This window comes from Lagenorhynchus albirostris, chromosome 15 (genome assembly GCF_949774975.1).
Source record: "Lagenorhynchus albirostris chromosome 15, mLagAlb1.1, whole genome shotgun sequence".
NCBI classification, from domain to species: domain Eukaryota; kingdom Metazoa; phylum Chordata; class Mammalia; order Artiodactyla; family Delphinidae; genus Lagenorhynchus; species Lagenorhynchus albirostris.
The window spans coordinates 16,667,124-16,684,964 of NC_083109.1; the positions used below are offsets into that span (position 1 = coordinate 16,667,124).

The 17,841-nt window shown below is 48.9% G+C and overlaps 1 protein-coding gene across 3 annotated transcripts in view; it reads right to left on the reverse strand.

Annotated features, from left to right (window-relative positions):
• L3MBTL1 (L3MBTL histone methyl-lysine binding protein 1) overlaps positions 1-17,841 on the reverse strand; it is a 61,652-nt gene that overhangs the window by 14,851 nt on the left and 28,960 nt on the right. For 2 of the 3 annotated variants that reach the window (XM_060123046.1, XM_060123045.1), the window contains one exon: positions 14,683-17,479. In XM_060123046.1, coding sequence (XP_059979029.1) covers positions 17,345-17,479 — 135 coding nt within the window. In that variant the 3' untranslated portion in view covers positions 14,683-17,344. Of the gene's footprint in view, positions 1-851; positions 1,020-14,682; positions 17,480-17,841 lie in introns of those variants that run through there. The other variant, XM_060123044.1, reaches the window with a different exon arrangement.

Below are 17,841 nucleotides of genomic sequence, written 5' to 3' on the forward strand. Positions count from 1 at the left end.
AGGGCAGCAAGATCCCTGTGAGCCAGGGCAACTCTGGATATCTGGAGTGGCCAAGGCTGGAAGGAGACTTGCAGAGCATGAAGTCTGAACCCTTCCCCCCATGTCACTGGTGGGAAGTCTGAGGCCCAGAAAGGGACTTGCCTAGGGTCCCACAGCTTGTGAGGGGCAGGCTGGGCTCCCCTGGATCCCTGTGGACGGCCCCGGGCTGGGCTCTGTGCTGACTATTATCTCTCTGCCACAGAGACTTCCGCCTAATGTCCCTGGAAGGGCAGCTGCCCTGGGGACCTTGGGCCAGAGCCATGGACAGACCCACTGACCTATGTCTATCTGAGATGAAACAGTGGAGAGTGTGACCAACGGTCTATGTGGCCAGGAGCATATGTCTTCCCTGCCCCCAGCCTTCAGGGTGGGGGAGGCCGGTATGTCCAGGCCCTGGCTCAGCGTGCCCAGGACCCCAGAGCCCTATCCCTGCTTGGAAGGTCAAGGCCAAGAACCGAGATCTCACCTGAGAACCCAGTTGCTCGTGCAGGCTGCTGGGCACTGTGCATGCCAGGACCACAGCTTTGGCCTACTGTGGGACCTGGGTTGCAGTAGAGACCACCCGTCTTTATAAGGGGGTCCCTGGAGCAATCACCCCCTGGCCTTCTTGGGAGCTGAGAAAGGGACCACAGGGGAAGCGAGGGAATGGCCCAGCCCTGAGGAGCCCTGAGCCACGGAACTGCCCAGATAGGGAGTGCGGCCTGGCTTCAGCCAGTGCCCCGTGTCTGTGCTCCCGCAGACAGCCCACACGCCCCCCTGGCCTGGCCCTGACAGCCCCTCTGCCAGGCCCTGGCCTCCCCAGCCCCACGTACCTGCACAGCCTGAGGAGAGGCCGCGGGGAGAACCAGTGGTTGGAGCCGGAGGATGGTCAGTGGACAAGAGAGCCTCTCTCTGTTCTCCCAACAAGGGCCGAAGTGTCTGTGCCTGGCGCCGGCCCGGCCCCGGCACCCAGCTCGGAACTCCCGGCCGCAGCAAGGGGGCTGTTGATGTCACGCGGGAGCCAGCGGGGCTTAAGAAGGGACCGAAGACCTCTGTTCCCTCGGGGACATCGCCTCCCCCTGGGGGGTGTGGGTGGAAGGCGGTGAGCGACAGCTGCCAGAGAGTCCCGGCGATGCTGGGGCTTGTTAGAATGCGTGTGAGAGTGTGGGGCAAGGAGTGTGTGTGCAGGTGTTTCGTGCAGAAATGTGTGTCAGTGTGTCTGTCTCTCTGGTGTACCAGTGTGTCCCTGTATGTCAGGGTATTTGTGCATCAGTGTGACCACATTTGTATAATTTTGTCCGTGTGTCTGTACATCTGTGACTCTCTGTTCTCACTGTGTGGAGATGTGCTTCAATGAGTCTCTGTGTAGTGTAGTGTGTGGACATGGCAGTGTGTACCTCTATATATGTTAACGTGCTGTGTGTATGTGTATAAGTGTGAGTCTGTGTGATACCTGTGTGTGACAGTCGTCATTGTGTGTCTGTGTTCATATTGGTGTATATCAGTAAATTGTGTGTGTGTGCTGTATGTGTGTGTGTGTGCGTGTGTGTGTGTGTAGGGGGCCTGTCTGTGAGGAGGCATGTTCCCCAGGGCCTACCAAGGCCTGGTGCAGACCATCTAGGGCTGAAGATGAGGTTCCAGAGACCTCACCGTGGCAGCCGAGAGCCCTTTGCCTCCCAAGAACCTGCAGGTGTTTCAGAGCCCGGGTGTCTGGTTCAGTCAGCGTGGCCTTGGTCTTTGCTGAACACCTGGCCCTCTGGGCCTTTCCCTGCCGGCCCTCCGGGGCTCTGGTCGCTGTCTCCAGGGCAGGGCTGGTTGGCTGTGAAAGAGCCAGGAAGCAGGGTCCCGGTGGCACCCCGGTGCATGAAGGCCTTGCTGCCTGGTGCGATAATCAGGTACTCACAGGGTCCCTTCCTCTCTCGCGCGGAGGTTACATGGGGCGTTCTGGGGGATGAAGGAGTTGACAGGGCCTGAGTAAGCTCCTGCCCTTCTGGAACTTTCTATGTGGTCACCACATGCCACACCCAGACCTCTGTAGCTCACCACAGGGTGGGTATCTGTGCAGCTAGCGCCGAGGGGGCCGGTCAGGGAGGGACCTAAGCCCAGTGGCCTTGGGGGTTCTCTGTGGGCTCTGAAGCGGGGGCGTCATACAAGGAAAACCCAAGAACAGTATCAGAGCTCTCCATTTTTTAAGAACAGAAATGTTGAACCAATACACAGATGGACAGGGTATCATGTTGGCAAAACAAATGCCCAGAACAATTCTTTTCAATGATGAGACACTGATGCAGCCTTCATTTAGGAGCACTGCTTAGAACAGGAAAACAATAATAAAAATAATAATAACCTCAGTGTCCCACAGTAGGGCACTTCAGAATACCCGCCGGCTGTAATAGCGCCCTCTCTGGAACTTACATCCCTCTTGAGAGACTGTCCCACTGCTATGTTCGCTTCTCAGTTAAAGTCCTTGAAAGAGTTGTCTGGACTTGGTCCCCACTCCCCCTCCTTTTCTCTCTTGAACCCATTCCAAAGAGGCTGTCATCCCAACATGCCTCCAGAAGAGTGGACCAATGACCTCCTGTGGCAGAGCCAGCGATGGATTCTTTGTCCTCATCTAAGTCAGTGTCTCTGAGGACATAACCTGTTTTTCGCAGCTGGCTTTAGGATCTCCCGGTTTCCCTCCTGCCTCGTGGATTGCTCTTTCTTCAGATCTTCCACTGGATTCCCCTCTTTTTTACCCTGAAACACTGGCCCGGCCTCTATCTATACTTGTTCCCCAGTTGACCACAACCAGTTTCATGGTTTTAAGTGTCGACTAAACGCCACGATTTCCAAACTCATCTCTCTAGTTCTGCTTCTCTCCTGACTCTGGCTTCTCTGACACTTCACTAGTTAGATGCCTAGAGGTGCTTCACTCTTAACATGTCCAAAAGGAAAGTCTTGAACCTTATTCCTTTCACTCTGCCCCAGACTACTCCTCCCTGTGACATCCATCTCAGTAATGGTACTACCACCTACTCAAAAGTTCAAGCCACCAACTCGGAATTCATTCTAGAAACTCTGCACCCTCATCCCTCCTCCATTCCACCATGAAATCCCATTAGACTCCACCTTCAAAATATATCCAGAAACTACTGCAACCACCCTGTCCTGAGCCACCATCATCACTTGCATGGATTATTGCCCTAGCATCCCTACTGTGTCCCTATTTCTTTTTTTTTTAATTAATTAATTTTTATTGGAGTAGAGTTGCTTTACAATGTTGGGTTAGTTTCTGCTCTACAGCAAAGTGAATCAGTTATATGTATACATATATCCCCTCCTTTTTGGATTTCCTTCCCATTTAGGTCAGCACAGATCATTGAGCAAACAGTAGGTTCTCATTACTTATTTATTTTATACATAGTAGTATATATATGTCAATCCCAATCTCCCAATTCGTCTCACCCCTCTCTTCCCTCCTTGGTATCCATAAGTTTGTTCTCTACATCTGTAATTCTATTTCTGCTTTGCCAATAAGTTCATCTGTACTATTTTTCTAGATTCAGCATATAAGCGATATTACACAATGTTTGTTTTTCTCTTTCTGACTTACTTCACTCTGTATGACACTCTCTAGGTCCATCCACGTCTCTGCAAATGACACTATATCGTTCCTTTTTATGGCTGAGTAATATTCCATTGTATATATGCCTGTGTCCCTATTTCTATCTTGAGCCTCTAGAATCTTTCTTCACCAAAGCCAGAGTGACCCTTTAAAACTGGAAATCAGATCATGTGACTTTGTTGCTCAAAAACTCCATTGTTCTTCCCACCACACTTAGGATTCAGATCCAAAGTCTTTTCCACAGTCAACAAGATTCCACGTGACCCGGATCCCATCTCCATCTCCACCTGGGTCTCCAGGCCCTCCCTCTCACTACGCTAGGACCTGTCTGGCCTTTTTGCTGTTCCTCAAACACACAGAGCTCCCTCTAGTCTCCTGTCCCTTGCACTTATGTTTCCCTCTGCTTAGAATTCTTCCCCCAGATGTCTGCATGGCTGGCTTCCACTAACATCACAGAAGTCTCTGCTCAAATGTCACCTCTCAGAGAGGACTTTTCTGATTGTGCATAACTGATTGTCCCAGTTTGTCTTGGACCTAGGGGTTTCCTGGGATGTGAGACTTTCAGTGCTTAAACCAGTACAGTCCTGGGCAAACCAGGATGGTTGGCCACACCGCAATACAAGTCCCACCGGTTCCCCATCCGGTGTAAGACCTCACTCTCTGACACCTTATCCTGCAACTCTTTAATTGTTTATTTTCTGTCTTGAACTAGAACATCGGCTCTGTAAGTGCAAAGATTTTTCTTGTTCACTGTTGAATCTCCAGCATCTAGATCAGAACCTGGCATATGGCTGGTGCTCATTACCTATTTGACTGATGAATCAAGGGACGAACTGATAAGATAAATTATAGTACATACATAAAATGGAAAATTACCCAGCTAAAAAATGGTATACGAGGGCTTCCCTGGTGGTACAGTGGTTAAGAATACTCCTGCCAATGCAGGGGACACAGGTTCGAGCCCTGGTCCGGGAAGATCCCACATGCTGTGGAGCAACTAAACCCGTGCGCCACAGCTACTGAGCCTGTACTCTAGAGCCCGCAAGCCACAATTACTGAAGCCCGTGCGCCTAGAGCCCGTGCTCCGCAACAAGAGAAGCCACCGCAATGAGAAGCCTGTGCACTGCAATGAAGAGTCGCCCCCGCTCACTACAACTAGAGAAAGCCCGCAGCAACGAAGACCCAACGCAGCCAAAAATAAATAAATAAAATAAATAAATTTATTAAAAAAATGGTATACAAGCTTATGTGAATCAAAACGGGAACATACATGTGATACAACGTCAAGGCAAAAAGCAGGTTTCCAAATGGTAGGTGACCAGGAATACCATCTTTGTAAAGAAAGTATAGACATGCAAATAACCATCAAAAAAACGGCTGGAGGGACACGACCCAAGGTGACAGTGGGTTACGTTCCTTTTTATCTTTGTACCACTGTGTAAAAATTCTCAAAGTGTTGCTGTTCACTTAATACTTAGGTACTAAGTCCTGGTGGGAGCTTTGACATGCTTGCTGCCCCCAAACACACTCTCCCATCACCTTGACTGTGACTCCTACACCTGAGCAAACTCTCAGCATCTTTCTCTCCTGGTACCACTGCCCTCTGATTTTTCTGGCCAGAGGCTGAATGAACATCGATACTTTTCCCCTGACTCTTCAGACCTGCAGAGACCCCTGCAAACTCCCGGCGGGGGGGTAGTCCAAGCTCCTCCGTGAACCCTCCAGCCTGTTCCTCCCCCTAACTTGCCCCAGCCTAGACTTGCATCCCTCTGCCCCATCACTACACTCACCTGCCCCCATCTCCCTGGACCTGCTGAATGCGGTGGGAGTGCGGGTGGTGTCACACAGCTCCCTCTTCTTGGAACACTCCCCTGACCAATCTGGTCTGCTCAGCTAACCTTTGTACCTGTCCTCGCTCGCCTTCCCCAGAAGCCCCGCCAGACCACCCCCAGTGCCATGAACCCTAGCTCCCTTCCTTGGGTCCACTTCTGTTATTACACTGTCTTCACTCTACTGTCATTTATTCCTTTACAAGCCTGCCTGCCCAGTGCCCAGCAATGACATACCAATGACAGTGCATACCAACTGGGTCTTATTTTGTTCCTGCAGTGCCATGGGTTAGGAACTATCATCATTGCTGTTTTAAAGAGGAGGAAACAGGCATGGAGAGGCGAAGTGACTTGACTGAGACATCTAGGTAGTAAATGATATAACTGGGTTTTGAACCCAGGCAGTCTGACTCCAAAGCCCATGGCCTGGAATTTCAGGAAGAAGTTAGGAATTTAGAAAAGAAAGGAATGAAGTTAGTGGGAAGGAAGTTAGGATGAAATGGGTTAGTTAGGAAGGAAGAAAATTAGGCAGCTGAGAAGGCAGAGAATTAGTTGAGAGGGAAGGAAGGAAAGGAGCAAAGAAGGGATGGAGGGGGACTTCCCCGGCGGTCCAGTGGTTAAGACTCCGCGCTTCCACTGCAGGGGGTGTGGGTTCGATCTCTGGTCGGGGAACTAAAGATCCCACCAAAAAAAAAAAAAAAAAAAGAAGAAGAAAAAGGAAGGGAGGAGGGAAATTATAGAAAAAATGAAGGAAGGGAGTTAGCAAGGAGCGTGTTAGGAAGGAAAGAAGTCCATAGGGTAGTTAGAAAGGAAATTAGCTAGGTAACTAGTTCCCCAGTTTGGTAGACCAACAGGCCGGCAGGCAGGTGCCCTGCTCATGGCTGAACCGCTCACCTGAGAAGGCTGTATCCCAGCTCAGGTCCTGGGCAGCAGTCCCGTGCCCAGCTCTGCCTTCCGGCCTCTCTGCATGGTCCCTCTGACCTGAAACCCAACCCTGACTTGCCGAACAACCTTCCTGGTCAGGAGCGACCTGTCACCCACTCGCTCAGGCTCCCAAACCAGCTGAAGTTCAACCTCCTAGACCTGCTGGCTGGGAACCGGCTGCAGGGCTTTCCAGTTACTAATTAACCGCTGGACCTGAATCACGACGCTGGCTGCTCCCACTGGCTCCTCCACGGGGCCCTGCCCTGGGGACCCTTTTGAAAAATGTACAGCACAGCTTAAGTTGTGTGACCTTGGGCAAGCGACTCCAGCTCCCTGAGCCTCATGTGAATCGGTGATGACGGTGTGTGTTCTGCCTTACAGGGAGGAGCTCTGAAGTCCCTTTAACACTGTCACATTTCACTCTCTGAAATCTTCCCTCCGCCCCCCTCCACCGACCCCCACCTCCAATTCCAGCTCAGATGCTGACTCTCCCACATAGCCTTCCCTGATTCCATCAGCGGAGTCACTTTCCCTTTCTCTTAGAGCCTGGAGAACTGACCATGGAAAGGGCTTGTCTTGCACAGCTCTCCCTGATGGGGACGACCCGCCTCTGGGATTAGCCCAATCGTGGATCCATCCAGGGAGGGGCAGCTCATTCCCTGCGGGGAGCCAGCCTCATCACCTGATATCTCTGGCACTCTCTTGTGTTGACCCAAAGCCAGGGCACAGAGCTCACCTGGTCTTGCACTGCCTGGGCACCGTCCTGGGAGGAGAACCATGGCTGAGCTGAGACCCATGCCCCGCTCGGCTTTTTGGAGAACTGAGGCTCAGGCACCAGGGCTCAGCTCGCCCCAGGCTTTCTCCTGCTTGATCTGAAGCTGCCCAGACCAAGGGTTCTAACTCAGGGAAGGTGTAGGGCCTGGCCTGCTGGACAGGTGAGAAAACCTCCGCTCAGTGCCCCCTTCTTAGCAGGCAACTCAAGAGTCTGACTGCCATGCTGCCTCCTTCGCTGCCTTTTTATTAAAATGTCAACAATTTCCCAGTCATTCTAGTGCCTTAGAAACTGGCTGCTCTAATGTGCTCTGGAGGAACCCTGCACACCTCATTCCCAGCCTCTGCCAACACACAGCGGCAGGTGTCTGGCTCCTGCCCCGAGAGAAGTGGTGGCTGGCCAAGGGCACCAAGCAAACCAGGGCAGAGCCCCGGGTCCTGCCCCTTTCTGGACAGAGCTGCGCCTGCTCTGCCAAGCTCCTCCTCCCCTACATCCCTCCTCCCACACACTCGCAAAGCCAGTTAAAAAAAAAAAAAAACAACCCACATAATGGTGTTGCATAAACTGTAGGGAACAATTCCAACATACCGAAGACTTTGAAATAAACAGTGTAAGCTTCTCCTCCAACCCACCTTCCATCTCATCGCCAGGGGTAACTGCTGTTAACAAAACGGCGATTCTCCTTCCAGACTTTTGTCTGCGCCCTCATCTACATATCGCACCAATTTTCCCCCCAGAGAAATGGGCCGCACCATACCTATTGTTCAGCAACTCACTTTCTTCCCCTCACACACAGCTTTCCATGTCAACACATACAACATTTTAAAAAACATCTGTATCACATTGTATATTGTGGGATTAATTTCCCATTCCTATTTCCTATTCACTCTTCCTTTGCTGATGGACATTCAAACTGTTACCAAAATCACAGTAATTCTAAGCGGGGCCGCAGAGAATATCTTTGCGTTAATATCCTGTGACCTTGGGCAAGTGTTTCCGTCTGATAAACTCCTGCAAGTGGGAGTGCTGGGTTAATTTTGACCTATCTACCAAATTACCGTAACGAGCTGTACCAACTGACATGGCTATCGGCAGTGCTTAAACTTGCCCATTCCCCTCAAAATACTGCAGAAAATAGCCAAGGCCACCCCTGCCCTGATGCCACTGCAGTAAGGCAATCCCTTCCCATCTTCATCTTCCTTCTTCTTTCCCCTTCCAATCTCCCTGTCTCTTCTCTCTCAGCTGGCTGGATTCTGTAGTTTGGGTGTGAAGGTCAAAGGTTTGTTCTCAGGGATGAGAAGGGGAAACGAGAGCCTGAACCAATAGGAACCCACCTCCGTGAATATTCCCTCCACCTTGACATTCCTCAGCCCACTTTTCTGTGCTTTATCTGGTCCCCTGTCCCTACTCCCACCAATACCCCACACTTGCACACACCCTCTCACACCTGCAGATTCATCCATAGGCCGAGGGAATAACAGGCATTGGACTGAAAAGCCTGTTACTCAAGTGGGCTGGGCGCAGGACGCTTGGGCCAACATCGTTCACACACAGGCCAGAGATGAGCCCTCCAGTTTTCTCTTAGGAAAAAAGATTTTTAGAAAGTGATAAATGTACAAAATTTTAAAAATCAAGCTGGACTATGAGGTGGATAATGAAAAACTTCAGTTCCTTGTCTCATTCCTCACCGACAAGGAACACGATTTAGCTGCTTCCTTTGGTAATCACCTCCACGTGTCTAAATAGCATGATTATACTGCGATTCCTCCATCTGTCATTTTTAGAAATTCTCAAGTGGCTTCCTTCTTTTTCTTTTTCATTTTTTAACACCTTTATTGGAGTATAATTGCTTTACAATGCTGTGTTAGTTTCTGCTTTATAACATAGTGAATCAGCTATACATTTACATATATCCCCAGATCTCCTCCCTCTTGCGTCTCCCTCCCACCCTCCCTATCCCACCGCTCTAGGTGGTCACAAAGCACCAAGCTTATCTCCCTGTGCTATGCGGCTGCTTCCCACTAGCTATCTATTTTACATTTGGTAGTGTATATAAGTCCATGCCACTCTCTCACTTCCTTCTTACAATATTTAGATCTCGCTCATCCAAATACACACCTCTGCTTTTCCTAAAGTTAATTAGTAATTGCCTCATTCGATGCCTTGAAATATTGAACATATACCTCTGCATACATACACACACGTATATAAATTCTCTCTCAAACTCTCTGATAGAGTTGAAAATAGCCTCCTTATACAATAATATATCGATTTCAGTTTGTTTGGTTGTTTTTTTCTCATCCTTCCTGGAGACTTTCATCCTTCTGTCCTCATCTGGGCAGCTGCTCAGTTGACAACTTGGCCCTTCCTTTCCCACTCTAGAAATTCCCTTTGTCCCTCTCCTTTTTTTTTTTTTTGGTCCCTCTCCTTTTTTAAAAAATTAAATTAAATTAATTTTTTTTGGCCATGCCGCGTGGCATGCAGGATCTTAGTTCCCCGACCAGGGATCGAACCTGTGCCCGCTGCAGTGGAAGCACAGAGTCTTAACCACTGGACCGCCAGGGAAGTCCCCTTTTTGTCCCTCTCCTTGTTGGAGGTCCTATTTCCTGGATCCTATGTTGTCCTCTTTTTTTTTTTAACATCTTTATTGGAGTATAATTGCTTTACAATGGTGTCTTAGTTTCTGCTTTATAACAAAGTGAATCAGCTATACATATACCTATATCCCCATATTTCCTCCCTCTTGCGTCTCCCTCCCACCCTCCCCATCCCACTGCTCTAGGTGGTCACAAAGCACCAAGCTTATCTCCCTGTGCTATGCGGCTGCTTCCCACTAGCTATCTATTTTACATTTGGTAGTATATATAAGTCCATGCCACTCTCTCACTTCGTCCCAGCTTACCCTTCCCCCTCCCCGTGTCCTCAAGTCCACCCTCTATGTCTGCGTCTTTATTCCTGTCCTACCCCTAGGTTCTTCAGAACCTTTTTGGTTTTTTTTAGATTCCATATATATGTGATAGCATATGGTATTTATTTTTCTTTCTCTGTGTCCTCTTTCTTTTTTTTTTTAATCTTTAAAATTGTGGTCAAATCTACATAAATAAAATTTGCCATTTTAACCATTATGAAGTGGACAATTCAGTACCATTAAGTCCTTTCACAGTGTTGTACAACCACCATCATTATCTATTTCCAAAACTTTTTCATCACCCCAAAGAGAAACTCTGTAGCTATTAAGCAGTAACTCCCAATTCCCCCTTCACCACAGCCTCTGGTAACCTCTAATCTACTTTCTGTCTCTATTGCCTATTCTAGATACTTCATATAAGTGGAACCATACAATATTTGTCCTTTTGTACCTGACTTATGTCACTTAGCAAAATGTTCATCCATGTTGCTTAGCCCATTTTATGGTTGAATAATATTCCATTGTATGGATGGATATACCAGTTTTTGTCTACCTATTCATCTATATTTTGTCTACCTATTCATCTATCAGTGGACACTTGGGTTGTTTCTACCTTGTGGCCATTGTGAATAATGCTTCAATGAACACTGGCATACAAATAATCCGTTTTCAAATCTTTTAAGTGTATATACTTAGGAATGAAATTGCTGGGTAATATGGTAATTCTATATTTAGCTTTTTGAGGAACCAAACTTCTCCTTGAAGAGCCAAAGGTTTCATGGTGGCTGCACCACTTTACATTCCGACCAGCAGTTTCTCCACATCCTTGCCAACAATTATTATTTTTCTTTTTTTTTTTTTCGATTAAGGCATCCTAGTGAATGTGACATGGTATCTCATTGTGTTTTTTTTTTTTCTTTTCTTTTTTCCCGCGGTACGCGGGCGTCTCCCTGTTGTGGCCTCTCCTGTCGTGGAGCACAGGCTCCAGAACCGCAGGCTCAGCGGCCATGGCTCACAGGCCCAGCCGCTCCGCGGCATGTGGGATCTTCCTGGACCGGGACACGAACCCGTGTCCCCTGCATCGGCAGGCAGACTCTCAACCACTGCGCCACCAGGGAAGCCCTCTCATTGTGGTTTTGATTTGCATGTTTCCAAAGACTAATGATGTTGAACATCTTCCCATGTGTTTATTAGCCATTTGTGTCAATGTATCTTCTTTGGAGAAATGTCTAGTCAAGTCCTCTGCCACTTTTTATTTGGGTCGCTTGTCTTTTTGGTGTTTAGTTTTAGGAATTCTTTATATATTCTGGATATTAAACTATTGTCAGATATAAAATTTGCACCTATTCTCTCCCTGCAGGTTTTCTTCTCACCTTTTTGATAATGTCCTTTGATAGACAAAAGTTTTTACTTTTTAAAAATAAATTTATTTATTTATTTATTTTTGGCTGCGTTGGGTCTTCATTGCGGTGTGCGGGCTTATTGCGGTGGCTTCTTTTGTTGCGGAGCATGGGCTCTAGGCACGTGGTCTTCAGTAATTGTGGCTCGTGGGCTCTGGAGCACAGGCTCAGTAGTTGTGGCACACGGGCTTAGTTGCAACGCAGCATGTGGGATCTTCCCGGACCAGGGCTCGAACCTGTCTCCCGCATTGGCAGGCAGATTCTTAACCACTGCGCCACCAGGGAAGTCCCCAAAGTTTTTAATTTTGATGAATTTCAACTTATCTATTTTTTTTCTTTTGTTGCTTGTACTTTTGGTGTCACATCTAGAATCCATTGTCAATTCCAAGGTCATAAAGATTTACCTCTATGTTTTCTTCTAAGGGTTTTATGGTTTTAGCTCTATTTTTTATATACTGTAAGGTAGGCATCCAACTTCACTTTTTTCACATGTGGAAATCCTATTGTCCTGTTCTCATCCCTATTGAATGGACCTGACACTCTTATCAAAAATCAATTGGCTGGGGCTTCCGTGGTGGCGCTGTGGTTAAGAATGTGCCGGCTGATGCAAGGGACATGGGTTTGAGCCCTGGTCCGGGAAGATCCCACATACTGCGGAGGAACTAAGCCCGTGCGCCACAACTACTGAGCCTGCACGCCTAGAGCCCATGCTCCGCAACAAGAGAAGCCACTGCAATGAGAAGCCCGCGCACCGCAACGAAGAGTAGCCCCCGCGTGCTGCAAGTAGAGAAAGCCTGCACGCTGCAACTAGAGAAAGCCCACATGCAGCAACGAAGACCCAACACAGCTAAAAATAAAAATAAATAAAATAAATAAATTTATTAAAAATATCAATTGGCCATAAATGTATGGGTTTATTTCTGGACTCACAGTTCTATTCAATTGGTCTTTAGGTCTGCCTTTATGTCAGTATCATACATGCTGATTACATTATCTTTGCAGTCAGTTTTGAAATCACAAAGTGTGAGTCCTCCAACTTTGTTCCTTTTCAAGATCGTTTTGGCTTTTGGGAGCCCCTCGCAATTCCATACAAACATGAGAAGCAGATTTTACATTTCTGTATAAAAGGCCATTGGAATTTTGATAGGGTTTGCACTGACCCTATAGATCACTTTGGGTAGTATTGACGTCTTAACAATATTGTCTTCCTACCCCCGAATATTAATTCTTTCCATTTGTCATGTTGAGGAGGTTCCCTTCTATTCTTAGCTTTCTGACAGTTTTTATTGTGAAAAGGTGTTGGATTTTTGTGAAATGCCTTTTCTGCATCAATTCAGATGATCATATGTTTTCCCCCTTCATTCTAGTAAGGTGGCATATTATATAGATTGCTTTTCTTATGTTGAAAAGACATATTCTTGCATTCCTGGGATCTTCCTCCTTTTTTATATACTCTCTCATTTTGACGGAACACACCCTCCAGTGGCTTCCTGAGGAAAGGTGCATAGGAGGTAAAAGTTTGAAACCTTGTACGTTTGAAAATGTTTTCATATTTGACCGATAGCTTGGCTGGGTACAGAATTCTAGGGTAGAAATAATTTTCCTTTGGAATTGTGAAGACATTGCTCCTTTCTCTTGCTTCCAGCATAGCTATTGAGACGTTCAGTGCTACTGTAATTCATGTTCCTTTGGATGTGACCTGTCTTATTCCCTCTGGAAGCTTTTAGATCTTCTCTTTGTTCTCATTATTCTGACATCTCACCGTAATGAGGCTTGGTATCATTCCTTTTACATCCATTGTGCTGGGCATTCAGTGTGATTTTTTAATTTGTCTCTCTGTGAAATTTCCTTTTTTTTTTTTAAGTTTGTTTTTGTTTCATATAATTTGTTTTCTCTGTTCTCTTAATGGCATTCCTGTTAGTTGTATATTGGACTTCTAGTTAGTCCTCTAATTTTCTTATTCTTTCCCATTTTAATCTTTTTTTATTCCACTTTTGCAGCAATATCAACTTTATCTTTAAACCCTTGTATTGAATTATCTCTGCAATCACGTTTGAAATTTCCAAAAGTCCCTACTCATCACTCAATGTTTCGTTTCCTTTTTTTTTTTTTTTTTTTTTTTGTGGTACGCGGGACTCTCACTGTTGCGGCCTCTCCCGTTGCGGAGCACAGGCTCCGGACACGCAGGCTCAGCAGCCATGGCTCACGGGCCCAGCCACTCCGCGGCATGTGGGATCTTCCCAGACCGGGGCACGAACCTGCGTCCCCTGCATTGGCAGGCGGACTCTCAACCACTGCGCCACCAGGGAAGCCCCTCTTTTCCTTTTATAGCAGCCATGGCTGGTAGGCGATTAACTTTGGACAAATGGAAGGATCAATTATTCCGCTATGATAGTAGGAAAGAAGGAAGGATGGATGTAGGTAGGAGGGGACTGGAAGATGAGGTGGCTGGAAGGTGGGGTATTCCTTCTGAGGACCCCCATTTTCTCTGTGACATAGATGGTGAGGACATCTATTGAGACAACTAGGAAGGTAATGGGTAGGAGGTTTGAGGAGCATGAAAAGGGAAGTCAAACCTAATCCACCACCCGCCCTCCAAATTCCAGCTGCTTCCTGGGCAGCCCTAAGGGTTGACATTGAAGCCAGAGACCATCAGTCAACCATGGCACAAATCGACTCGGTAAGATAAGTTCCTGGTTAAGGTGCGGAGACGATGGGCTCTCGGACAGCTCCATGGCTGGTATTCTAGCCAAGTAGTCTGGCTAAAGCAGTGGGGCAGAGGAATTAAGGATGCTGACAGAAAGGCGTGGATGTGATTGAATTTTTCTGCCACTTTCCCATCAGCTCATACTATCTCTGGGAACCTTAAGAAATTCTAACTGTTCAGCTTGACATTTCCCCACCCCCAAATCTGAGGTTATTTTAAAAACCAGAGGCTTCATTGAATTTTCTGCCCTTGACCATGTATAAACTGTCAAGGATCAGGCCATTTTCACACTGTTTTCGGGGGGGTTCCCACTGTTTACATTTCTCAGTGTTGACAAGCATACCCATTTATCTTTATCCTTTGTTTTTTATCTTTAAAATAGAAAATCAGGTTCTTTAGGACCCCTAACAGCAAACAGAATGCTTTATTCTCTTCAGTGACGGCACAATATTCATCTTGTGTTTTCTGGACGTTGGATCATGAAAAGAGAAACAGACTCAGAGCAAATCGTCCCGTTCTTCAGGTTTATTTATGTTGCTTCAATACACTGACAAAATACACCACATTTTGTTTGTCACTTTTTCTCTCTCAAGAGTCAAGAGTGACTTTATCTTTAACCAGAGGATTCTCTTAAAGAACACGCACATGTGCGTGCACACACGAACACGCACACACACACACACACTCTCTCTCTCTCACGAGGCAAGTACAAAAAACATTAACTCCACCAAAGTGCATGTGAATGAAAGTGCAAACAGGCTTCATTTTTGAACTCTGGGATCATTCTCTCTGCTTCATAAATTAAACAGAAGGCGTCTCACTGCCCTAGGCCGGGGCTGGGCAAGGGCTGGGAGAGGCTGCCGGGGCCAAAGGGTATATGGTTCCTGCCGCTGGAGAGCAGGGCGGAGGGCACAGGGCAGCGGTGCCAACTCCCTCCCCTCACCCCTCACCGCACGCGCCCAGGTCAAGGTGCAATGATCTCATTGGGGAAGGGATAGGGGCGAAGCGGCAGCGGGGTCCACAGAAGGCAGATTTCTTTCCCCCTTTTTTATGATTTGGTTTCTTTCCAGAGTTTGATGTTGGCGCAGACAGTGCTGAGGCCTCCAAGTTCGGAGGCCTGGGGGCCCTTTTCTCCAAGGCCCGTGGTCCCTCCTGTCTCTCCTGTAGACAAGCATTAGGATGGTGGTGGACAGACCCACATGGCACAGCTGTCCCAGCTGCACTCCTTAGACGTGGAGAGGCCCCACAGCACAGCTGTGTGTACTTGCTGTCTTCTCACACCAGAGTCAACGAGCATCTCTCCCCAGTTTCACAAGGAGCAGACGAGGCCACAGAGCTGGTGGGTATTACTGCCACCCAAGCAACCAAGAGAGAGAGGCTCAGCTCGCTCCACCTTACTCCTGGCCAAGGGGGCCCCAAGCCTCTGTAAACCCAGCCCCCAGCCCGAGGCAGGGCCTGGCCGAGCCCTCCAAGGAAGGTAGAGCCTCTGAGGACCGTCTGCGGCCCTGCGGCAGCTCAGCTGGGGGAGCTGAATGCCTGCCCTGGCCAAGCTGCCTCTGTGAGAGAAGGTTCCCTCCTGGACTGGGGCAGGGACTCAACAGAGCTTTGGGTTTCCCAAAGATAAAGCTTCATATTTTAACAATAATAGCCCTTGACATTTCCCAGCACCGAGGCTCACGCCTGCACCCTGTCAAACACTTCCAAGACTGCCCTACACGCACCCGCACGTACACATCCCATGATGGACTGGAGGGGTCTGGGGAAGGCCCCTGGCTCCACAGGAGCTTGGCAGCGGCTCCGCACCTCCATGTGTGGGGCTGGCTCTTGCCGTGGCCTCTGCCCCCGCCCCTGCAGGCTGGGAGGCGGGTTTGGCAGTGGCTCAGTGGAGGCTAGGCCCCCTCCTGGACAGAAAGGTCAAAGTCCCAGAGCCCTGGCAGGCACCTGGCTGGCAGTGCAAGACAGATGGAGAGTGGTAAGAGAGGCTTAAGGGACATGGAGACATCAAAGATAGAATTCACCTTCTTCCCAACTCCCAACTTCAAGGGGTGTTTGTAAGACTCCCCAAGAGCAAGACATTTAAGGGCCAGGTTGAATGTGATGCCATGGGGTGTATGTGCCAGGTAGCGTGCTACATCCCCACGGCAGGAGGCCTGGCAGGCACAGGGCCCTCACCCCCCGGGCAACACGTTGGCTGAGACCCACGGCTGCAGAGAAGGATGCTATACCCAGCTTTGAAAGCCACCATGCCTGCCGGACTGCCCTGCTGGCCCAAGGCCCGAGGTTATATGATGTACCCTGGGGCTGGCCTCGGCCACCTAGCCAGCCAGGGTGCCTCTTCTCCACACTTGACACAGAAGGGGTGTAAGGGGGACATCGTGGAACCTTAGCCTCTGCTACAGAAGTTAAACAGGTTCTAACCACCCACTCTATGGAAACAGGACAGGGCATGGGACACTAAAATACCATGTGGTCCAGAACTGGGCGTGTTGAAGAAGGCATCCTGGCTCAGAATCCCCCACTTCCAGGCAAAAAAGAGAAAGGCAGTCAAAGCCTCCCAATGGATCCTATGAAGACATACCTCTGGGGCTCACCCGTCTAAGGGGGAAGAGCCAGCGGGGTCTGGCTGGGCCATGCCCAGGAAACCAGGCAGCAGAATGTGGGCAGCAAAACCAGCAGACAGAAAGAGGGGAGGTGTCTTTTTGAATAAATACATTTTCGGCAGGGTCGCTTCCTGATAGGAGGAAAGGGAACAAGGAAGCAAGAGCGCAGAGAGATGCCAAAGAGAAAAGGGCCTCAGATTGGAGGACTCCTGTTCTACCAGACTGTTCTTAACGGCTGAGAGAAAGACCCTTTGGTGATGAAACAAGTCGCTGGAGATGCGGGGCCGCCATGGGTGGGGCACCTTCAAACTTCTCCATCAGTGGCGCTCCCCCCCGCCCAGTCTCACCCTCACCGGTGTGCCCGGTGGCAGATGAGCTCTAGGACTCGGGGGCTAGGACTCCATTCTCCTCAGGGCTCCTCTGCTTCCCTGGACCTTGTACAAGGCAGCCCCGGAGAGAAGGACCACCCCTGATAAGGGACAGAGGGTGGCAGGGGCACGGATGGGATGTGAGGAACTCAAGCCGGGAAGGAAGCAGCAGCTGCAGAGGGAGATATTTAAGAGACCAGCCCTGAGCCGGTCACTTTAAGGTGTCGTCGGCGTTTTTGAACATGAGAATGGCGTTATAGATCTTCAAGGCTGGGCCCAGCTTGACACTCATGATCTTCACAATGTCCGCCTGTGTCAGCAAAAGGAAGGCCTCGCCGTCAATCATCTGAGGAGTTGCAGGAGGGAGGTGGAAAGCGGAGAAGGTGGAGAGGGTCACGGGGAAGGAGGGGGTGTGTGTGGGGAGTGGAGAGGGAGAAAGAAAATAGGAGTAAAGGACAGATGGGGGGAAGGGAAACAGGAGGGAGGGGGAGAGGGAGGAGAAAGGACAAGGGAGGGAGGAAGGAAAAAAGGAAGACAGCAATGGGGAGAGAGAAGGAAAGAAAGATATCCACTGGTTTCCCCACGTCCACACACAGACACACACACACACATGCACGCACACGTGCTCTAGCTCTGTCTCTTTCTGCTGGCTGGTCTGGATTTCAGTATGTGTTTACATAATGTCCTCTGAGTCCTCACTGACAGCGG